At 37.0% G+C, this 26,595-nt stretch overlaps 1 protein-coding gene across 1 annotated transcript in view; it reads right to left on the bottom strand.

The window, feature by feature from the left end:
- The window catches only part of LOC132563370 (disks large homolog 5-like), a 44,458-nt gene extending 23,497 nt beyond the window's left edge, over window positions 1–20,961 (bottom strand). The window contains exons 1-2 of the mRNA XM_060228133.1: window positions 20,670–20,961; window positions 6,894–6,959 (exon numbers count right to left, since the gene is read on the bottom strand). Of these exons, the coding sequence (XP_060084116.1) occupies window positions 6,894–6,959; window positions 20,670–20,961 (358 nt within the window). The remainder of the gene's footprint in view (window positions 1–6,893; window positions 6,960–20,669) is intronic.
- Window positions 20,962–26,595: the final 5,634 nt, after the last annotated feature.

Raw genomic sequence — 26,595 nt, 5'->3', positions numbered from 1 at the left:
TATAATGAATACAAGTGACACATATAAAAGATGAAGTGTTGGCAAAAAGTGGAAATCTAGTGGCAAACAAGCATGTACCACAAAACAAATCACACACACACGCACGCACACACACACGCAAAATATCATACAAATGTCTAACTCACAAACCAAAATCACACACACACAAAATCATACAAATATATAACCCACAAACCAAATCACACATACACACACATAAACACACACACAAAATATCATACAAATGTCTAACTCACAAACCAAAATCACACACACACAAAATCATAAAAATGTATAACCCACAAACCAAATCACACACACACACAAAATATCATACAAATGTCTAACTCACAAACCAAATCACACACACACACAAAATATCATACAAATGTATAACCCACAAACCAAATCACACACACACACAAAATATCATACAAATGTATAACCCACAGACGAAATCACATAACAAAATCACACACACAAACCAAAATCACACACACACAAAATCATACAAATATATAACCCACAAACCAAATCACACATACACACAAAATATCATACAAATGTCTAACTCACAAACCAAAATCACACACACACACAAAATATCATACAAATGTATAACCCACAAACCAAATCACACATACACACAAAATATCATACAAATGTACAACCCACAAACCAAATCACACATACACACAAAATATCATACAAATGTATAACCCACAAACCAAATCACACATACACACACAATATCATACAAATGTCTAACTCACAAACCAAAATCACACACACACAAAATCATACAAATGTATACACATACCACAATCACACAACACAAAATACACTTCACACACAATATCATACAAATGTATAACCCACAAACCAAATCACACATACACACACAATATCATACAAATGTATAACCCACAAACCAAATCACACATACACAAAATATCATACAAATGTATAACCCACAAACCAAATCACACATACACACAAAATATCACACAAATGTATAACCCACAAACCAAATCACACATACACACAAAATATCATACAAATGTATAACCCACAAACCAAATCACACATACACACAAAATATCATACAAATGTATAACCCACAAACCAAATCACACATACACACACATAAACACATACAAATGTCTAACTCACAAACCAAAATCACACACACACAAAATATCATACAAATATATAACCCACAAACCAAATCACACACACACAATATCATACAAATGTCTAACTCACAAACCAAATCACACATACACACAATACAATACATATGTATACTCAATTGACCAGTATCAGTGTGCTAGGTTTTCCCTAATACCTCATTAGCTATACTACAGTTGTCGGCCATCTGGTCCTTAGGTCACCAGCTGGCTGGCCTACAAACCTAGTCTCTCCTACAGACATGGTTTGTTTTGCTAGTCACTTCAACCCCTCCCTTCCTTACTTTATTGTTAGGTATCTGTCTACAACAAACAAAATATAACCAACCCTGAAAACAGACATGGCTGTGATCCCATCACTAATCCAGGTCAAAGGTCAGACAGCATTCACAACAAAACTGCTACATCTTCCTATAGCTACAATCTGATAAAGCTGTAAACACTGAGCATTAGGATAGCAATGAACAACAAGTTCTTGTTAATATCAATATTCACAAAACACTGAAGTACAGTAAACACTGAGCATTAGGATGGCAAGGTTCAACAAATTCTTGTTAATATCAATATTCACCAAACACTGAACAACAGGTTCTGTCTATTTACCCTCAGAGTTCTCACACTGAACAACAGGTTCTGTCTATTTACCCTCAGAGTTCTCACACTGAACTACAGGTTCTGACTAATTATCCTCAAAACTCTCACTGAACTACATGTTGTTATTACCCTCAAAATTCTCACATTAAACCAGATGTTTTAGCTAATTAATATATAATTCCCCCACAAAATTCTCACACAGAACAACAGGTGCTGGCTAATTATCCTCAAAATTCTCACACAGAAACAGGTGTTCTGGCTAATTACCTCCAAAATTCTCATCCTTAAGAACAGGACTGCATAACTTCTGTCAAAATTCTCACAGTGAACTCTATGTTCTGGCTAAGTACCTGAAGAAGTTCCACCCTGAACTACAACTTCTAGTTAAGTGCCCTCAAAATTCTCAAACTGAAGAAAACTTTCTGCTTATGTACCCACAAAGTTCCCACAATGAACAACACTTTGTAGACAAAAGACCACAAAACATTTGGTAATACATGAATGATATCATCTTTTAACAATGAGTTTATAGACTTGGTACATCATTAATCATCATAAACAAGTTTTGTATTCTGTGATATGATGTTCTGACACATATTCATATCTCTGTGTAAATCTGTATGTATGCAACGTGTTAGTAATAAGTTTGTTAAAGCATATTCGACACATGTGCCTATATAAATCTATCTGTATGTAACATGTAAGTAATGTTTTTAAAGCTGATTCGACACATATGCCTGTATAAATTTATATGTTTGTAACATGTAAGTAATGTTTTTAAAGCTGATTCGACACATATGCCTGTATAAATCTATATGTTTGTAACATGTAAGTAATGTTTTTAAAGCTGATTCGACACATATGCCTGTATAAATCTATATGTTTGTAACATGTTAACAGTATGTTTGATATGCCTGATTTTGACACATGTGTCTGTATAAACCTATATGTATGCAACATGTAAGTAATGTTTTTAAAGCTGATTCGACACATATGCCTGTATAAATCTATATGTTTTTAACATGTTAACAGTATGTTTGATACGCCTGATAAATCTATATGAAATATTGTGTACACATGTCCTAATGATATACCTACCCCTGTGAAGACCAACAGTGAAGCCATATTTAAACATCTTGTATCGAGGAGGAGTCAAGTTGTTGTTTTTACGTGCACCTGGCATCATAGTTTCACAAACATATCAGCCTTCAATACTGAAAATTACCACCTCTCCATTCCATAAAACGTATATCATGCCTGTAGCTTTCTCTGCCAATCATGACAGTATCCAGTCATGTTTATATTCCATGTACATAACCATCTCTCCAGCTTTACTACAATTCACAACAATTCTCCAACATATATCTGTTATGTAGTCCATCCTTTACTTCCAACAGCACAATGCTGACCTGACAAGATCCTCATCCCCTGAATGTCTTAAGAGACAGGAAGATTTTTGATTCACTTGTACACTAATTCATATTTAGGTACCATCTTAACACATGTTTCACACAAAGATTTACCCATGTATCACTGTGACCATGCTTTTTTTTTTTCAATCTCCCTGGCCTCCTTCACCTGTACATATATGCACAGCCGTATATATCACACACATCCACTACCACACTACCAGGCCGTAACCAGCTGCCAGCCCTCTCGAGCTTTTTATCTCGAGGAGGCTTTTTTTTTGCTCCTGCAGCCTCCTAACACTAAGGTCAATGCTGGGGTCAACAACTGTATCAAAACCAGGCCTGAGAAGCAGTACACTCCCTGCATCAGTAAGGGGAGACTACTCCAAACAAAATCTGGTACAAATCAATTAGCCTACATAATGTTTATGACGTGGTCAGGGGTTCCTTTGGGATATACAAACAGACTGTAATACATCATCACTCGTACTTTCTTCCCAAATGTTGTTTTCACAGATTTTTTTTTTCCTGGTGTTAGCATGGTATAGATACACATTTTTCTACCCAAACAAAAGGCTCAACTGGCCTGTATTAATCATCAGAATAAATGCAAAAGAAGATTTTCCTTCATAGTAAATCGACTGAAGTTACCAAATTTTGTGACCTCTCATGTACCAACAGGGACATCATTTACTTACCACTGATACAATATCATTTGATCTTATGGATAAAAATTTTAAAGACATTTAACAGTAGTTTGTGGGGGTAACCAATCAACAGTAAATTTTAGAGGTAGCCAGTCAAAAGTAGTTTGTAGGGGTAACCAGCAAACAATAGTTTTTGGGGGTAACAAGTCAACAGAAGTTTGTGGGGGTAACCAATCAATAGTGGTTTGTGGGGGTAACCAGCAAACAACAGTTTTTGAGGGTGACCAGCCAACAATAGTTTTTGGGGTAACAAGTAAACAGTAGTTTGTGGGGGGTAACCAGCCAACAATAGTATTTCGAGTAACCAGCCAACAGTAGTTTGTTTGGATAACCAATCAACAGTAGATTTTAAAGGTAGCCAGTCAAAAGTAGTTTGTGGGGGTAACCAGCAAACAATAGTTTTTAAGGGTAACCAGCCAACAATAGTTTTTGGGGTAACAAGTAAACAGTAGTTTGTGGGGGGTAACCAGCCAACAATAGTATTTCGAGTAACCAGCCAACAGTAGTTTGTATGGATAACCAATCAACAGTAGATTTTAGAGGTAGCCAGTCAAAAGTAGTTTGTGGGGGTAACAGCAAACAATAGTTTTTAAGGGCAACAAGTCAAAAGTAGTTTGTGGGGGTAACAACCCAACAGTCATTTGTAGGGGTAACCAGTTTACGCTACTTTTTCATGTCAACCATAGTTTGTTTAATACAACTATGTCAAGGTAACCGTTTACTAGCAAAGGCTTTATTGTAGGTTAACCTGGCCAGATAACTGTAGTTTCCAGGGGAAACATGTTGACATTAATCTAATTTTGTTCACAAAAATCTATTCTGCACTAAAGTCAGAGACAAACACATGTAAACCTGTCAACCAAAGTATATCTCAGGGAAGCTGATTGTTATCTCATCAATATTTCATATTAATGGGGAAAGCGGAAAGGATTTTAATTACAGAAAATTACAAATCCATTAACATGATTGAGCCATGGTTACATGGTTACTTATGCAAACATGTTGTCTTCAAACCATACTAAACATGATGAAACAAAATATAAAGTTTCATTTCAATGAACCATAATTCTTTCCCTAAGGGAACAGTCCAATCACAACCAAATATTACAATGCAATAAGCATATGTATATATATACTATGATCATATAAACAAACAGATATACCACACCTCATACATCTACAGTTACCTCCTCCACTACCTCACACATCTATAGTTACCTCCTCCACTACCTCACACATCTATAGTTACCTCCTCCACTACCTCACACATCTATAGTTACCTCCTCCACTACCTCACACATCTACAGTTACCTCCTCCACTACCTCACACATCTATAGTTACCCTCACCACTACCTCACACATCTATAGTTACCTCCTCCACTACCTCATACATCTATAGTTACCTCCTCCACTACCTCATACATCTATAGTTACCTCCTCCACTACCTCATACATCTATAGTTACCTCCTCCACTACCTCACACATCTATATTTACCTCCTCCACTACCTCATACATCTACAGTTACCTCCTCCACTACCTCATACATCTATAGTTACCTCCTCCACTACCTCACACATCTATAGTTACCTCCTCCACTACCTCACACATCTACAGTTACCCCCACCACTACCTCATACATCTACAGTTACCTCCTCCACAACCTCACACATCTATAGTTACCTCCTCCACTACCTCACACATCTATAGTTACCTCCTCCACTACCTCACACATCTATAGTTACCCTCACCACTACCTCATACATCTATAGTTACCCTCACCACTACCTCACACATCTATAGTTACCCTCACCACTACCTCTCACATCTATAGTTACCCTCACCACTACCTCACACATCTATAGTTACCCTCACCACTACCTCACACATCTATAGTTACCCTCACCACTACCTCACACATCTATAGTTACCTCCTCCACCACCTCACACATCTACAGTTACCTCCTCAACTACCTCACACATCTACAGTTACCCTCACCACTACCTCACACATCTATAGTTACCTCCTCCACTACCTCACACATCAATAGTTACCCCCACCACTACCTCACATATCAATAGTTACCTCCTCCACTACCTCACACATCTATAGTTACCTCCTCCACTACCTCACACATCTACAGTTACCTCCTCCTCTACCTCACACATCTATAGTTACCTCCTCCACTACCTCACACATCTACAGTTACCTCCTCCTCTACCTCACACATCTATAGTTACCTCCTCCACTACCTCACACATCTATAGTTACCTCCTCCATTACCTCACACATCTATAGTTACCTCCTCCACTACCTCATACACTACACTTCACCACTGTATCACACCTCGCTCATCCCCTCCACCACTACACCACTATATCACACCTCGCTCGTCCCCTCCACCACTACACCACTATATCACACCTCGCTCGTCCCCTCCACCACTACACCACTATATCACACCTCGCTCGTCCCCTCCACCACTACACCACTATATCACACCTCGCTCGTCCCCTCCACCACTACACCACTATATCACACCTCGCTCGTCCCCTCCACCACTACACCACTATATCACACCTCGCTCGTCCCCTCCACCACTACACCACTATATCACACCTCACTCGTTCCCTCCACCACTACACCACTATATCACACCTCGCTCGTCCCCTCCACCACTACACCACTATATCACACCTCGCTCGTCCCCTCCACCACTACACCACTGTATCACACCTCGCTCATCCCCTCCACCATTACACCACTATATCACACCTCGCTCATCCCCTCCACCATTACACCACTATATCACACCTCGCTCGTTCCCTCCACCACTTCACCACTGTATCACACCTGGCTTGTCCCCTACACCACTACACCACTGTATCACACCTGGCTCGTCCCCTCCACCACTACACCACTGTATCACACCTCGCTCGTCCTCTCCACCACTACAACACTGTATCACACATCCCCATAAATTAACAATTACCTGAACGACAGGACTGGTTCAGAGGGTCATCTTCAGAATCTGATGCAAGGGACAGTGATCGCGAATCTGTAACATGTAAGTGTCAACATTTTCATGAAATAATTAGTAACAGAACACAAGACTTATCTGTACTGCAGACTTAAATTCTAAAAAAACTTCCCTATCTGGATATGAAGAGGATCTTCAATTCTTCACAATTATTGCTCCCTGATGTAAAGTTACTGATCTTACGGTCAGACACAATTCATTATAGTTCACTGTATCATGTTACAAGTATTGCTCGCATACCATGTAATCAATTTAATCCAATGTGGTGGAGGAAATAATCTAGACTGAAATATGTAAGAATCAGCTAGTGACAACCGTTTTATTATATTGTAGATATTTACACGTCTTATTTCACTAATCAAAGTTTTGAAATCACATTACTTCCATGCGAAATAGAAAAAAAGTTATCGTTCTTGCAAAAATAACTGGCTCTCTCAACTGATCAAAATAGTGTCCGAAACACAAAGCCTGTCACTTTTGGTAAGTTTTTAGTATGATTTGTGATTGTCTCATTGCGACATTATGCACACAAGACATTATTTTGAAAGATATGCAGCATTATTCATAGCACATGACTGGATGCTAGAGGTCGTATGTAACTCCTTGGACAATTAAAACCTAGAATTAGAAGTGACATCTATATACTTGGGCTGTGACAATAGGCTGAAACTGTCATTGTGTTACATTAAGCCTTCAAAAAAACCTTACTCTATTGTGTCTTTATCTAATGCATAAAAGTACAGGCCAATGGAAAATTCTGGTAGAAAAAAACACTCAACAAGAAATGAGGAAAAAATAAACATAGTGTAAATTTCCAATGACAACATCACAAACATATGACAAACAATAATCCTTGCTTTGTTTCTCAATTAACTGTCTCGAAACAATAAACAACATAAGAATTTGTTTGAATATATCCCAGCGGTGGGATCTTGGTGTCTACAATAATCTATACTGATTTGATCTTTTCCCGTCTTTTTCCACTGACATTAGACAATTGACAAGAGATAAGGATGGGCAAATAGACAGACATCAGACAATGGATGAGAGATAAGGATGGACAAATAGACAATGGATGAGAGATAAGGATGGACATACAGATTGACAGCAGACAGTGGACAAGAGAGAAGGATGGACAAATAGACAGACATCAGACAATGGACAAGAGAGAGGGATAGACAAATAGACAGACATCAGACAATGGACAAGAGATAAGGATGGACAATTAGACAGACATCAGACAATGGACAAGAGAGAGAGATAAACAAATAGACAGACATCAGACAATGGATGAGAGGGATGGACATACAGATTGACAGCAGACAATGGACAAGGGAGAAGGATGGACAAATAGACTGACATCAGACAATGGACAAGAGAGAGGGATAGACAAATAGACAGACATCAGACAATGGACAAGAGAGAGGGATAGACAAATAGACAGACATCAGACAATGGATGAGAGGGATGGACATACAGATTGACAGCAGACAATGGACAAGAGAGAAGGATGGACAAATAGACTGACATCAGACAATGGACAAGAGAGAGGGATAGACAAATAGACAGACATCAGACAATGGATGAGAGGGATGGACATACAGATTGACAGCAGACAATGGACAAGGGAGAAGGATGGACAAATAGACTGACATCAGACAATGGATGAGAGGGATGGACATACAGATTGACAGCAGACAATGGACAAGAAAGAAGGATGGACAAATAGACAGACAACAGACAATGGACAAGAGAGAGGGATAGACAAATAGACAGACATCAAAACAATGGACAAGAGAAAAGGATGGACAAATAGACAGACATCAGACAATGGACAAGAGAGAGATAAACAAATAGACATCAGACAATGGATGAGAGGGATGGACATACAGATTGACAGCAGACAATGGACAAGGGAGAAGGATACATAATAGACTTGGACAAGAGAGAGGGATAGACAAATAGACAGACATCAGACAATGGACAAGAGAGAGGGATAGACAAATGACAGACATCAGACAATGGATGAGAGGGATGGACATAAGATACAGCAGACAATACAAGGGAGAAGGATCAAATAGACTGACATGGACAAGAGAGAGGGATAGACAAATAGAGAGAGGACAAGGGAGAAAATGGACTTCAAATCTTTTGACATGTTCACACATGGACAAGAGAGAGGGATAGACAAATAGACAACATCACAATGGACTTTTTGGTATGAATTATATCCTAAACAAATGTTAACAGAAAAGGAATGGACAAATACAGATTGACAGCAGACAATGGACAAGAGAGAAGGATATACAAATAGACTGACATCAGACTATGGATAAGACAGAGGGATAGACAAATCGACAGACATCAAAACAATGGACAACAGAAAAGGATGGACAAATACACAGACATCAGACAATGGACAAGAAAGAGGGATGGTCAAACAGATTGACATCAGACCATGGACCACAAACAATATGAACAGTCCACTTATGTTTAAAACTGAAACTATCATAAACAACGAATGAAAAAAGGTAAGATTATGGTGACAAACAAACCCTTCCATATATTGTATGACAAAAGTTAACAATGGACATTTTATGTGAAATACCACAACTTTAAAAAATAAAACAGCAAATGATAATAATCTTTTACTATAAAAAGCTCTTGTTATCAGAGGACACATCACCTGTTCCTTACCTGTGTATTTACATGTATACATATATGTATTTACCTGTATACCTACAAATATACTCACTATATATCCTGGGAACAGGTCACAAGTTGAACCCATTGTGGTGTTATAGTTACCTATTTAAAGGCACTGTTCAATTTAAAATTACTTCAAATCTTTTGTACATGTTCACACATGGCTAACCTTCAATACAATTCTTTTTGGTATGAATTATATCCTAAACAAATGTTAACTAAAAAACCGAAATACACACGTTTTTTAACTCCTTCAATTGAAGGACATTGCATTTTGAAAATAACATTCTTATAAAATGTCATGTGCCACAGAAATTTTTCCTTAACCCTTTCGGCACCAAAGGCGACTAAAGTCAACATGCAGACAGGCTGCCGTAGGCGACTTTAGTCTACAATTTTTGCCATTGTTTTCGGATATTTTCCGGAAAATATTTGGTGCTGAGCTGTACATTGTGAGAGATATTTGGCACAGAAAGGGTTAAACTATGCTTGTCACCAAGTAATATAATGTAGTAGTATGTCATTCTACCTACACAGAGACACAATGACCCTGTATCCTGTATATAATGTAGTAGTATGTCATTCTACCTACACAGAGACACAATGACCCGGTATCCTGTATATAATGTAGTAGTATGTCATTCTACCTACACAGAGACACAATGACCCGGTATCCTGTATATAATGTAGTAGTATGTCATTCTACCTACACTGAGACACAATGACCCTGTATCCTGTAAAAATGTAGCAGTATGTCATTCTACCTAATCAGCGAAACTCTTTCCCTTTGTCCTCTACCAAAACACACTGACATTCCTCTGTCTCTGCGTACCTAAACTACACACTAATATTCCCTGTCCTTTACCTAATCCATATCATGACATTTCCTCTGTCCTCTACCTACCTAAACTATACACTTAAATTCCCACTGTCCTCTACCTACCTAAAAGACACACTGACATTCCCTCTGTCCTCTACCTATACTACACACTGACATTCCCTCTGTCCTCTACCTATACTACACACTGACATATCTCTCTGTCCTCTGCCTAAACACACACTGACATTCCCTCTGTCCTCTACCTAAATTACAAACTGACATTCCCTCTGTCCTCTACCTATACTACACACTGACATTCCCTCTGTCCTCTACCTAAATTACACACTGACATTCCCTCTGTCCTCTACCTACATTACACACTGACATTCCCTCTGTCCTCTACCTATACTACACACTGACATTCCCTCTGACCTCTATCTACCTAAAATACATACTGAAATTCCCTCTGTCCTCTACCTAAACTATACACTGACATTCCCTCTGACCTCTACCTGCCTAAAATACACACTGAAATTCCCTCTGTCCTCTACCTAAACACACTGACATTTCCTCTGCCTTCTACCTAAAGACACTGATATTCCATCTGTCCTCTACCTTTACTACACACTGACATTCCCTCTCCTCTACCTATACTACACACTGACATTCCCTCTGCCCTCTACCTATACTACACACTGACATTCCCTCTGTCCTCTACCTATACTACACACTGACATTCCCTCTGTCCTCTACCTATACTACACACTGACATTCCCTCTGTCCTCTACCTATACAACACACTGACATTCCATCTGTCCTCTACCTAAATTACACACTGACATTCCCTCTGTCCTCTACCTATATTACACACTGACATTCCCTCTGTCCTCTACCTATACTACACACTGACATATCTCTCTGTCCTCTACCTATACTACACACTGACATTCCCTCTGTCCTCTACCTAAATTACACACTGACATTCCCTCTGTCCTCTACCTACATTACACACTGACATTCCCTCTGTCCTCTACCTATACTACACACTGACATATCGCTATGTCCTCTGCCTAAACACACACTGACATTCCCTCTGTCCTCTACCTATACTACACACTGACATTCCCTCTGTCCTCTACCTATACTACACACTGACATTCCCTCTGCTCTCTACCTATACTACACACTGACATTCCCTCTGTCCTCTACCTAAATTACACTGACATTCCATCTGTTCTCTACCTATACTACACACTGACATATCTCTCTGTCCTCTACCTATACTACACACTGACATTCCCTCTGTCCTCTACCTACATTACACACTGACATTCCCTCTGTCCTCTACCTATACTACACACTGACATATCGCTATGTCCTCTGCCTAAACACACACTGACATTCCCTCTGTCCTCTACCTATACTACACACTGACATTCCCTCTGTTCTCTACCTTTACTACACACTAACATTCCCTCTCCTCTACCTATACTACACACTGACATTCCCTCTGCCCTCTACCTATACAACACACTGACATTCCTCTGTCCTCTACCTATACTACACACTGACATTCCCTCTATCCTCTACCTAAATTACACACTGACATTCCCTCTGTCCTCTACCTATACAACACACTGACATTCCATCTGTCATCTACCTAAATTACACACTGATATTCTCTCTATCCTCTACCTAAATTACACATTGACATTCCCTCTGTCCTCTACCTATACAACACACTGACATTCCATCTGTCGTCTACCTAAATTACACACTGATATTCCCTCTGTCCTCTACCTATACAACACACTGACATTCCCTCTGTCCTCTACCTATACAACACACTGACATTCCATCTGTCGTCTACCTAAATTACACACTGACATTCCCTCTGTCCTCTACCTATACTACCAACTGATATTCCCTCTGTCCTCTACCTATACTACACACACTGACATTCCCTCTGTCCTCTACCTATACTACACACTGACATTCCCTCTGCCCTCTACTTATACAACACACTGACATTCCATCTATCATCTACCTAAATTACACACTGACATTCCCTCTGTCCTCTACCTAAATTACACACTGACATTCCCTCTGTCCTCTACGGAAACACACACTGACATGCCCTCTATTCTGTCACTAAATTAAGCCACACACTGCGTAGAACATGATTCCATGACGCTGCAATATATAAATTTACAATATGGCGAAGCAAGAAAAGTTCACTGAATAATTCAACACCTACATATACATGTAATGGAAAAATTACACCCGAGACCATTACATTGATGCACAATTCCACAGAAATTATCGGATAGGGCCAAGCTGTTAGAACAATACTTACAACCACCTAAAACCACAGTGTTTTATTCATGAACTGACAGAAGTACAGAATGGAAACATTTTGCAAGAAATCAGACAATTTTTGTAATGAACTCCAAAGCACATTTTCACTATTCAATAATTAAAAAAACATCATTTCTGTCATACTCCTACCAACAAGTAGGACAAATCCTTCATTTTACACTGATAAAAATAAATACCTGGGTAAGACCAAAATATCAGACAAAAAAAAATCAATCTCAATGACATCAGTTTTCATGTTAAATGACATGGAAAATGAGGTTTTTTTAAAATTGGGTTTAGATTATGATTACTACTTAGAACTGACCACAGAAGTCTTGCATCAGTAGTAGTGTCACTTCATAGAAGGTGTGTCCTACGTAGACAGACTTACCGTCTCAAATGAACACCTGAAGAAATCCTCATCTGTCAATACTATCCAAGTCTTCAAATCTTAAAAATTTTCTCTCCTAAATCCCACAAAGTCTACTAATACCACTCACAAACAACAATCTGGAACCACTTTACACAGGTACGGCTAATTTTTGATAAATTCCAGGTAGAACGATCAGACGGTGCTAGCTCTATCTCTTGGTTTTTACCAGTAAACACCAGTGACAGGAAAGCTGTTGGTTCAGTCAAGCATATCTAGGCCATCAGTTGCCAGCAGGTATACACATACCAGTGACCTGTCCTATGTACATATGCCTGGTGGTAGTGGCACATTTACGCAAGTCTATCCCAGAGGCAGTACACGGATCAGATACTTTGATCTGTCACTTTCACACATGTAAACAACAATATACCTAATCAATATACAAACACCAATACAATGTCTCACTCAGTCGTATGACAGTAAATAAGTCTTTTGTGTTGATTACATGACAGAATTTGTTTTCATTTTTAATTTAATTTTATTCATTATTATCTAAACTTGAGACTTTTGTCAGCAGTTTAAAGTTTCAACACACTGATGTTACTGTACATCATACAACGGTATCTACTAGTGAGTCATTATTGTATATAACCTCAAAGAAATGTCATGTCATGTTTCTAACTGCTCAATCATACTACGACAGGTAGCCGGTCAAATGAGGTAAGGGAGACAACTACAAAAAAAAAAGAAACTTATTTTTGGCTAAAATAAATGTTGCAAACTATAATAAGTGGGTAAGCAAGATTAATGTTGACCATTCAATATAACCAGTCTGTGACCTATGTATCCTGTACAATCTATTTGAGACTTATATATCCAGAACAGCCGGACTTTGACCTGTTGATTGGTTACAACTTGACAGTGATCCATGACAACCTATGACACATATATCTATATATCCAGTACAATCTGTAGGTGACCTATATATATCCAATGATATCTGTCTGTGACCTATATATCCAGCACTTTCTCTCTGTGACCTATATATATCCAGCACTTTCTCACTGTGACTTATATATATCCAGTACTATATGTCTGTGACCTATATATATAAACAGTACTATTTGTAATTGACATTTATGTATATATATATCCAGGACTGTCTGTCTGTGACCTATATATATCCAGTACTACCTGTCTGTGGCATATATATATATATATATCTATCTAGTAATATCTGTCTGTGACATATATATCCAGCACTTTCTGTCTGTAACCTATACATATCCACTACTGTCTGTGACCTCTATATATATATCTAGTAACATCTGTGACCTATATATATCCAGCACTTTCTCTCTGTGACCTAAATATATCCAGTACTGTCTGTGACCTATATATATATATCTAGTTATATCAGTCTGTGACATATATATCCAGCACTTTCTGTCTGTAACCTATACATATCCACTACTGTCTGTGACCTCTATATATATATCTAGTAACATCTGTGACCTATATATCCAGCACTTTCTCTCTGTGACCTAAATATATCCAGTACTGTCTGTGACCTATATATATATATCTAGTTATATCAGTCTGTGACTTATATATCCAGCACTTTCCCTCTGTGATCTATATATATCCAGTACTGTCTGTGACCTATATATATCTAGTAATATCAGTCTGTGACTTATATATCCAGCAGTTTCTCTCTGTGACCTATATATATCCAGTACTGTCTGTGACCTATATATATCTAGTAATATCAGTCTGTGACTTATATATCCAGCAGTTTCTCTCTGTGACCTATAATATACAGTACTATCTGTCTGTGACCTATATATCCTGTGCTGTCTGTAGGTGACCTATTATACATATATACAGTACTATCTGTCTGTGACCTATATATCCTGTACTGTCTGTCTGTGACCTATATATATCCAGTACTATCTGTCTGTGGCATATATATAGATATATATATATATATCTAGTAATATCTGTCTGTGACATATATATCTAGCACTTTCTGTCTGTGAACTATATATATCCAGTACTGTCTTTGACCTCTATATATATATCTAGTAACATCTGTGACCTATATATATCCAGTATGGTCTGTGACCTATATATATATATATATCTAGTAATATCAGTTTGTGACTTATATATCCAGCACTTTCCCTCTGTAACCTATATATATATATAGCACTTTCTCTCTGTGACCTATATATATACAGTACTATCTGTCTGTGACCTATATATATCCAGTACTATCTGTCTGTGACCGATATATATCCAGTACTATCTGTCTGTGACTGATATATATCCAGTACTATCTGTCTGTGACTGATATATATCCAGTACTATCTGTCTGTGACCTATATATATCCAGGACTGTCTGTCTGTGACCTATATATATACACAGTACTATTTGTCTGTGACATATATGTCTATATATATCCAGGACTATACATCATTGACCTATACATATTTCTAGTAATATCTCTCTGTGACCTATATATATATTTAGTAATATTTGTCTGTGACCTATATATATATCTAGTAATATAAATCTGTGACCTATATATATATATTTAATAATATCAGTCTGTGACCTATATATATAAGGGACTATCTGTCTGTGACATATATATATATATATCTAGTAATATCCTTCTGTGACCTATAAATATATCAAGTAATATCTGTCTGTGACATATATATATATATTTATATATATGGGACTATCTGTCTGTGACATACATATACCTAGTAATATCTGTCTGTGAGAGATATATATATATATCTATCTAGTAATATCTGTCTGTGACTTATATATATCCCGTACAATCTGTATGTGAACTTTATATCTAACACAACCAGTCTGTAACCTATGGATCTAGGAAAATCTGTCTGTAACCTATTTACCCAGCATAATATGTCTGTGACCTTCATGTTTAGTACAATTTGTCTGTGACCAATAGTTCTGAAAATGAAATGAAAACATACACTTCTGGTTTTAAAATACTGTTGGAAATTCCCTTTCAATTACCATATTACCATCTTCCCAATACTAACATTTCCCCAAAGAAGAACAAAAATGCTTGAACAATTTTAGTGGAGTCATATAATAAAGACCTTGTTGCACAATTGAGTGTGTATGAAACTTTGAAAGGATTGACAACTAGAGGCAACTTGAATGGTAGAAGACAAGCCTAAGACTTTGGCATATTAATAAATTCTCAGCATCCTCAATACTCCAGGGGTTAAGATCACTTTAGCTCTCTGCACTCCTGGAACATGTCATGACAAAATTGAAGTTCCATGTGCAACACCTTATGGACAAGATTAAAAGACTAGTTAGACCCTTTGATAAACATCAAACTAATCTTGAGGTCACACAAATGTATATTGTAATGGCTTTGAAGTTGTGTGTTGCCCCTTTGTAACCTTCATGTATCAGCCTGTGATTGGTCAGTTTTCTCTCCTGGAACCAATCAAATTACGTTGCTTTAACTTGTGCCTTCAATGTTGCCATGAATCGTCTTGAATACTACATTTTATTTCTTTTTCATTTAATGCCATTACATGCAGTGAAACTGGTATTGTACCCTGCTCTCCTGAGATTTACACATATTGTCCTGTCTACAAAAACTTGGCATTTAATGATACTCCAGCTGGAACAATAAAGTGTATGCATGTCCATGTATAAGTGTAGACAACAAAACCATTACACCACAAGAAAAGTGGACTCTGTTACTGATGGTGAATAATAATTTTTGGACTGCAATGTTTTATGCTACATAATTGGAACAGTGTTGCCATTGTGTTCTAATTTGCATATTGTTAAGTACAATTTGTACCAGGGCTTTTTTCGGTCTAATTTTACTCCAAGGAAACAGATATATCTTTCCATGTATAAAACATATTTTAGATAACGTCATTATAAACCTTTTCTTTGTCATATTACTTATTATGATATCCTATCTTGTGGCATTGTTCTTACCGATGAAAACAAAATATAAAAGTAGTTTCACTGAACTTTACGATTGCTACCATCTTAGGAATGTTTTACAGAGCCGCCATGTTCCAACAGTTTTGTGGGAATTCAAACGTTTGTATCAACAATAAAGATCAAACAGTGTTTGGTGGTATAATTTACATATTCACAAATGGTCATTGTTATCGATATCTTGATCATGTGCTACAAGGACATGTTGTATGTAATTTACCAGTATACTACCTGTGTTTGATATCAGAATCGTAATAACATTGTTATTTCCTCGCATATCAAACTTCAACTTTACACCGAAACATGGCATTCTCTCATGACACTGTGTATGTCCGTGTTTAGCATTTTGTGAGATACAGACTCAAGTCTGAGGACAAGTCCATATTAACAGATAGCAATAAAAACTGCTATAACTCCCTTACAGATCAAACTGAAACTTGTCAACAACAACATCTTCTAAGGTCCTTATGCTGTAGTTACAATATCTAGATACCTGAAACATACACTTAGCATGTGGAGTGCATTTTTTTCGTCAATCAGCTTGCAGGTTGCAATGCACAAGAAACCAAAAATAATTTTTTTAAATCTATTGAATTTCTATTCATTACGTCACTAAAAAAGCACATGCACACTGGGTTTAATGATGAATTATAGGTAAAAATCCAATTTTAAGTAAACTTGTTGCCGATAGGAAACAAAGATTTTTTGACAAATTGAACTTTGATTGCAACCCTTATTCCGTAAGTTAAGACAAGCTGTTGACAGTCTACTGTTCCAGTCATTAAAACTTGCTCATTCAATTTCTTCACATTTCAAATTGAATATCTCTGCATATTGTATTACAATCATTCGAACAATATAAATCCTCTGGGGTCTTGACTTATTATTTCACATATTGTGAAATAGACTTCTACAATCAGAAGATACCTTCTTTTCACTGTAAAACACCCAGCAATCGTACAGAATTTTATATCTTCATAACTTGGCCAATTTTCCATATATCAAACTTAATAATGACTTATACAACTAACAATTTGATAATTTTGGCGTTGTTGTGTACCTCTTTTGAATAATCGTATCTCAAATAGTCCTTTACACAAATACTTAATATTTGGGATATACAACTTTTCAACATCAAAGAGTACTTGAACCCAAAGGGAACTTGGCATCCACCTTTGTGTGATCTTTATTGGTTGGATTTTTTCCCTTCTTTTCACTTCTCTCCTCTGTTTTCGCTCTTAATGATACAAAATTTGTGAACTTTACTTTGCATAAATAGCAATAATAATCTCTAATCCAAATCCATGATGGTAGCCTGCCAGCAATTTGTTTTTCTTATCAGTCTGAATATCAAATGGACACAACTAGGGTCCAAGAGGAACCTACATATGAAATTTAAGAGAGATCCATCTAGTACTTCTCAAGAAATAGTGATAACAAATTAAACTAGGTGAAATGCAAGATGGCCATCTGTTTGCCATATTGATTTCCTGATCAATCTCAAAATCAAAAGATGGTCATCTGTCGGCCACTTTGATTACTGATAACTCCCAAAATCAAATATGTACAATTAAGGACCAAGGGGAACTTACTTATGTAATTTGAAAGAGTTCCATCCAGTCTTTCTTATTGGAAACCTATTTTTGTAATTTGAAAAATATCCATCTGGTATTTTTCAAGAAATAGCAATAACAATCTATACCAGACAATATCTAAGATGGCCACCTGTCAGCCATTTTGTTTTTCTAATATTATAAACCATCTGATGATAGTGGGGTAAAGATATGAGACTGGGCAAAAAATGGCTGTTATACTGATACTACCAACCAGGCTGTAATTGACCAGTCAGATGACTGCTCAAAAAAAAAAAAAAGAAGAAAACTCTTGAACACCACCTCTCATACATGAACACGTGTAAATTTTAGAATAGTTTTTATGCCAGAGCCATACAAACTGGTCATTCTGTCTGTCCCCCTTTATGTTGTCTTCACAACTCCTCCTAAAACCTTTGGAGTATTTTCATGAAACTTGGTATAAAGTAGTGTTGGGAATCGGTTGAGATTTCCTGATTGATCATCAACTTTGTGTAACCGATCGATGATTGATTAAAATCGATTAATTCTTAATTGTCTGTTTTTGGATATTATTCAAGTCTAAATACGTATTTTGTATTAAGTTTTAACAGCAATTCACGTAATAACTAAAACTGTTGTACCTACACCATCATTTTGTGTGCTTGTTAATCGTTTATTGCACAGAATACTTTTTAATATAAACAAATGTCATTTTTTTTTTAAAATCATTTTATTAATGTTGAAAATAATTTCAATGTTGAAATAATCTATTTTCATACATCACGATGATCAATTACAGATTTTTTACTCGATTAATTGATCAAACATCTCAAACAAGTGATACTAGATTAACTCGATTAATCGGAACAACACTAGTATAAAGAAAGGTCACATTGAGAAGATTTGCATATTGCAAGGGGAATGCTGTCAAAAAGAAGTTAGAGGAGTTATGTCCATCTGACTTACATATTTCTATGCAAAAAACTTTGTCTCCTCAACTCCTCTTAGACCCTTGAGAAGATTTCAAAGAAACTTGGTATAAGGAAATAGTGAAAATGTGCATATTGCATGGGGAATGCTGTCAAAAACAGTTTGTAAGAGTAATGGTCTATGGACTTAGATCTTTCTTTGCAAAATGCATGGGAGGAGAGGGGGCTGACATTTAAAATTTGGTCCAAACATTGTGATGATGTCATCAGTCTTCGAAAGAATTATCGAACATTTTAAAAACTGTTCAGTATAATCAAGAAATTCATGAGAAAACCATTGTTCTAGATCTTGCTTTCACCAATTCATGTAGCCATCCCTTTTGATGTATGTATATCTACTTTATTTGGGGGACATATTAACAAAATTCCGGACAGATTGATATTGGCACCTCTTTCACATAAATCATTATAATTCTAAGATTAAAACTGCCATGAAATACATAGCTCCAAAAATTCATCATTTCTCATAAGTCCAAAAACAACATTGATTGTTGTTATAAATCTAGGGCACAATCAGTTGTGATAAAAGGTCTTGGAAATCAAGACACTAAACACTATCCCAACTTTGTGAGGAAATTTGTTCCAAACCCATTACAGTCTTGAACAGTTGACAAGCATACTAAAATCCAAAAAATGAGTTGAACCTAGTCAATGGGTGTTGTAGTGATTACAATCCCAAAATATGACTCAAACATAAGTCATAACACGAATACCATGTAATGAACGCGAATATCATATAATATACTGATATGATACTAACAGGTCATGGTGTCCAGTTGGACGTAATAAACAATATCCTTGATCAATCTTCTGATTACTTTATACGTCAAGTAAAACAAATACAATGATCAGAAATCAGGTCATTGAGCACAAATTGAAAATGGATACCTCACCTGGGGTGACAGCTCGCTGGTTACACCCTAGGAACATCGCCGTCAGGAGATGAGGGTAGGTCGTTTCCAACGCCAGACACAATCCATGGAAGGCCGAGTTGGGCTTGTCGGGTAGGATATCGAGGAGTCTCTCGGCCCGCCCAGCACGACTCGGCTGTTTGTTTATCTCGCTGATGTCATCTGCGTACACTACATTTTTGCTTTGCAAAATCGGCAAGAGTTTTTCCACTTCTATGGCACTGAGAAATTTAGCGCGGTGGAGACTGAGCAGTTCTTTATGTTTGCTCTCCATGATTCAAACAGAATCATATTCCAAACATTCTAACTGCCGTACATTAGTGTTAAAACATTTTCACAAACATCGCCGTTCACGAACTCTAAAACGTTCTCAGCCATCTTGCTTTTCCAAACAATGCAATCAGCTGGCGAATTATTTCCGCAGTTTCGTACTTCTGCTATATTTTTAAAACAAAATTTAAAGAATTGTGATAATTACAGTATATCAAACTGGGTTTAATGTTTAATATCTTGGATAATCAATATGATAAAAATATAGCAATTCATGAATAATATTCATCAAAAACATAATGTATATGTTTTGGCGGAATATTTCACGCACTTGCTATGAATTTCATCGCAAGATTACGACTGACATTTCAGGTTAACGACTAAAAGCCAGGAACCGTCGAACCGGAACTGTTTGACCAGACATGTTCCTATACATGTAAATTGAAGAGAAATTGTCGATAACAATGTGTTCGCTTAACGAAACAAATAATAATAAATAATAATAATAAACTGACATAGGGGTATCAAGTTTTTTTATTGTCTGTTAACATTTGTTCATATTTGGACTGGCCGACATATCAAGAGACAGGAGACCTACATTCAAATATGCAAATATCTGCAAATGGCACCTCAAAAGTCATAAAAATCAAATCTGAGCGATTGTAATAAAATTTTGTATTTTAACGTATCAGCATATGAACTTAGATATTCCAAAAGTGATGCCAAGAAATTTACAAATTCGAGATGAATTATGCCTCTTTTTACCTACATAAACTGTATGATATTCACATACTGTACGTATAGAAATATACCTTACTTATGGTTAATCAAATGCGCGAGAACAATAAAAAAAACTGAATCTGTGTTTATTTAATGACAAGTGAGAGAATGTGAGTTTTTCATGTAACGTCCTCAATATGACATATACGATGATGTTTTCCAACTAACAAGTTGTATCGGTAGAAATGTCTCTTATTACGTATACCGACAAGATTTATTCCGTTTTCGACCAAAATTGACAAATAATACAAGCTGGTGTTTACATTTTATAGACAATGCAATCAAAAGTACTGCCGTAATCATTTTAAGTAACGCCGATGGTCGAGTGCTCCGAATCTAACTAGGATTTTACAGCTAACTTGTAACGGAAATTTCGCTTAATACGCGTACAAATGAACCGTTCAGATTCTTTTGTAACATCACAAAAATGTAATTGGCAGTTTGAAATCTTAAAAAAAAAAAAAAATCATAAAAAACCAAAACGATCAATACTCCGTTGATTCGTGTACACGTTCAGACCAGTATAGTTATTTATATGAAAGGAACTATAGTAACTAACGTTATACGTATTGTCAGGCGTTACACGTATCACAATAATCACTTAGTTATCCATCTGGTTTGTCTTGTAGTACAACACTGTAGGGTGTAGTGTTGTACCTGCTAGTCTTGTAGTACAACACTGTAGGGTGTAGTGTTGTACGGGTTTGTCTTGTAGTACAACACTGTAGCGTGTAGTGTTGTACAAGTTTGTCTTGTAGTACAACACTGTAGGGTGTCGTGTTGTACAGGTCTGTCTTGTAGTACAGCACTGTAGCGTGTAGTGTTGTACAAGTTTGTCTTGTAGTACAACACTGTAGGGTGTCGTGTTGTACAGGTCTGTCTTGTAGTACAGCACTGTAGGGTGTAGTGTTGTACAGGTTTGTCTTGTAGTACAACACTGTAGGGTGTAGTGTTGGACACGTTTGTCTTGTAGTACAACACTGTAGGGTGTAGTGTTGGACACGTTTGTCTTGTAGTACAATACTGTAGGGTGTAGTGTTGGACACGTTTGTCTTGTAGTACAACACTGTAGGGTGTAGTGTTGTACAGGTTTGTCTTGTAGTACAACACTGTAGGGTGTAGCGTTGTACATGTTTGTCTTGTAGTACAACACTGTAGGGTGTAGTGTTGTACGGGTTTGTCTTGTAGTACAACACTGTAGGGTGTAGCGTTGTACATGTTTGTCTTGTAGTACAACACTGTAGCGTGTAGTGTTGTACGGGTTTGTCTTGTAGTACAACACTGTAGCGTGTAGTGTTGTACAGGTTTGTCTTGTAGTACAACACTGTAGGGTGTCGTGTTGTACAGGTTTGTCTTGTAGTACAACACTGTAGGGTGTAGTGTTGTACAGGTTTGTCTTGTAGTACAGCACTTTAGGGTGTAGTGTTGTACGGGTTTGTCTTGTAGTACAGCACTGTAGGGTGTAGTGTTGTACGGGTTTGTCTTGTAGTACAACACTGTAGCGTGTAGTGTTGTACATGTTTGTCTTGTAGTACAACACTTTAGGGTGTAGTGTTGTACAGGTTTGTCTTGTAGTACAGCACTGTAGGGTGTAGTGTTGTACGGGTTTGTCTTGTAGTACAACACTGTAGCGTGTAGTGTTGTACATGTTTGTCTTGTAGTACAATACTTTAGGGTGTAGTGTTGTACGGGTTTGTCTTGTAGTACAGCACTGTAGGGTGTAGTGTTGTACGGGTTTGTCTTGTAGTACAACACTGTAGCGTGTAGTGTTGTACATGTTTGTCTTGTAGTACAACACTTTAGGGTGTAGTGTTGTACATGCTAGTCTTGTAGTACAACACTTTAGGGTGAGGTGTTATACCAGCTTGATTCCAATGAGCACTTTGGACTTCCGCTCCAGATTTACATCTGTATCTGTATTTCTGAGCCACCCAAGTTCTCGCTTTCAACACTTTAATTTCTGTATACTGTGTATTTCTCAAAAAACTCTTCCTGTCAACATATTTCTGAGAACAACTGTGTGAGATGAATTGATCTTCTTTGTTTCATTTACTAGATGTATGAATTTTCCAGGTAGAAGTTGTATTCTCATCGTTGTTACCTGTCGTTTATCGTTTAGATAAACCTGCATCAGAAACACAAATGTGTTTCTCTGTCAAACGCCTGAGACGGTTTGGTTATCGTACTTCATTTACAACTTCATTCGCCAATATATTTTTTTTTTAGTATTTCCGAAATTCTTTTGAAGGTCATTGAACTTACTCGTCACTGGGCATAATGTTTCATAAACACGTCTTGTTTCTTTAGACAAGAGGTAGAGATGATGATGATGATGATGATGGTGATGATGATGATGATGATGATGATGATACTACATCTGTAATGACTGTGCATGAACTGTCATGTCCACTGCTATTCAAGTTCTTCTTGGTTTCCCTCTCTCGCCAATTTCTGTTTTTGTCTGAAAACTTCAAGATAATGTCTGGTTTTCTTTCTTCTTTCTTTAAGTTGTTGCTTTCATAATTAGTCTGAGGGGATGCGAGGTTTTCCTTTCCGTCGTCTTTCTTTTGCAGAGTATTTCTCAGTGATCTTTTCTTTAGGCCTCATTCAGTTGTCTGGTTGTCCTTCTACTCGAGATTTTGGCATGGCATTTTAACAGCAACGAGACGGAAAATTACTTGGATTTGTATTTGGTGCATTACTCTTGAAAATCTGATACAATGATATTTTTGAAAATATATTCAATACTAGTAACCATGGCATCATCATAAAACAAATTTAAAAAAAAAAAAATAATAATACGTTATTACGCAATTTTCCAACGTTTTTGGCATTAAAACTGGACTACTTGGTACTACGTCTTGTTGATAACAATTAACAAACAGTGAACAGTCTGATCAGGTTTATGATGAGAACATTTATAAACCCCAATACCATTATATATAACATATATATTTGCACATTTATTATCCTACAGGTGGCAGTTGCTAATGTCTTCATGTATTACTGGGTTTACGTACAAGTTAGCGAGTATATATTATCAATCTAATCCAAAATGACCAGCACTGTTGCATGTATTTAGGTAGATCACGGCCTATAATTGTATCAACTTTCTTTTGGCATGCAGGGGTTACAATAACTTTCGCTCTCTGTACCCTTGGAACATGCCATGGCAAAACTGAAGGCACAAGTTAAAGCGAAATAATTTGATTGGTTTCAGGATTAAAAAAATGACCAATCACAGGCTTGTACGCTCCTTTTGAAGATTACAAAAGAGCGACAGACAACTTCAAAGCCACCACAATATTCCGTTATACGAGCTCGAGATTCGTTTGATGCACATCAAAGGATCAAACTAGTCTTTTCGTCTTGTCCACAAGGTGTCGCACACGGAACATTTAAATTTGTCATGGCATGTTCCTGAAGGAGTGCACAGAGCAAAAATTGACCGTAACCCGTATCGAGGATGGTATCAAGTACAGAGCCGATAAGTTGTTTCTAAACATGTCAACTCCCGTATTACCATAGTAACCATCGGAATATTTGAGAAATGATGTGACGATATAATTATGAGTATAAGTGAGAAACATGTTTTACGAGGGTGACCATATTTACAGATCTATTTCAAATTTGTATGCATGTATCTTCAATAAGCTGTCTGATTTTATCTCATGCTTTCAACTGCCCTGAATATGATATCACTAATGTTGAGTTTTTATAAAGTGTTTCACGGTCGTGACCTACGTTTTATACTTCCCTGCGGAAAAGACCAGTATCAGGTTTGGTGAGTACAAGGTACAAGAAGACTGATTTTTTTTTTTACAATTGTATATCAACGAACAAACATGTATATCAAGTTATAAACAAAACACAAAGGCAATAAAAGGTAAGTAACAGAAGCAAAGTTATATTTGCTGACAAGCACAACAAATATTTAAATATAGCGCAGTATACATGATAAAAGCAAACTGTCAGCTGAAGTAGTTTCGTGAGAATTCGACGACAAGAGAACGTCACAAATTATTTTGTGAAATCATTTTAAACGTAAGTCAGGCGTTCATAATCTACTTATGCTATACAGGTAAAACTAGCCGTTTGCTGCCCTATCAAGGTAAACTTGCAGTCCAGTTATTAATTAATCACGGTCTAGTCACACCGATGAAGAAATAATTTTATAATGTCATGCATACTGGCTCAGCATTTTATCGAATGCACTTGCATTGCATGCTTAATACGTTTCCACACCTGCTTACGTCACGCCTCTTCGTTCTGTTGCAGGGCGTTGCCGCAAGCGGGTGTACGTATTTACAGTTGTCAAATAGAAACTGGGTAGGTTGACAATGGTGCAGTAGTGACGTTGTGTATTTTTCGTATGCGCATGTACGACTGTTTTCCTTGACTCTGTGGGATTTCACGTCGGTGCATTAAAACGAAAATAGTTATGAACTTTGTCCCGAGTTTCATTCCCTCGCCACACCGACATGTAAATTAACAAAGAAGTTGTATCATCTTACAACAAATTAAACCGAATATTGAAAATTATATACATGTACAATGAATTACCTTTAATCTTCATTCATTAGCAATGTGAATGCCAACTGTGAAATTCAATTTGAAGATTTATCATTTATCTATGAGAGATACATATAATGATGGTTGCCAGAAAAATATCTAGGGGGGGTGGGGGGGGGGCGAGGTTTATATTTAACAACATATAGCAATAACGGACATCAAGAGATTAAGACAGTAATGATATAAGAATTTACCCATTGATTTTGCCCCATCAAAGAGCTTAAGTGACAGAGCTTTAATTTGGAAATATTTAAAATATCCAGCCTATAGGCATGTATGACAATGG

This window comes from Ylistrum balloti, unplaced genomic scaffold (genome assembly GCF_031769215.1).
Source record: "Ylistrum balloti isolate Yb309-2 unplaced genomic scaffold, AGI_CSIRO_Ybal_v1 Utg371700, whole genome shotgun sequence".
NCBI classification, from domain to species: domain Eukaryota; kingdom Metazoa; phylum Mollusca; class Bivalvia; order Pectinida; family Pectinidae; genus Ylistrum; species Ylistrum balloti.
The sequence above is the reverse complement of the archived record's forward strand: the minus strand, read 5'-3'. Positions and strand labels throughout refer to the sequence as shown.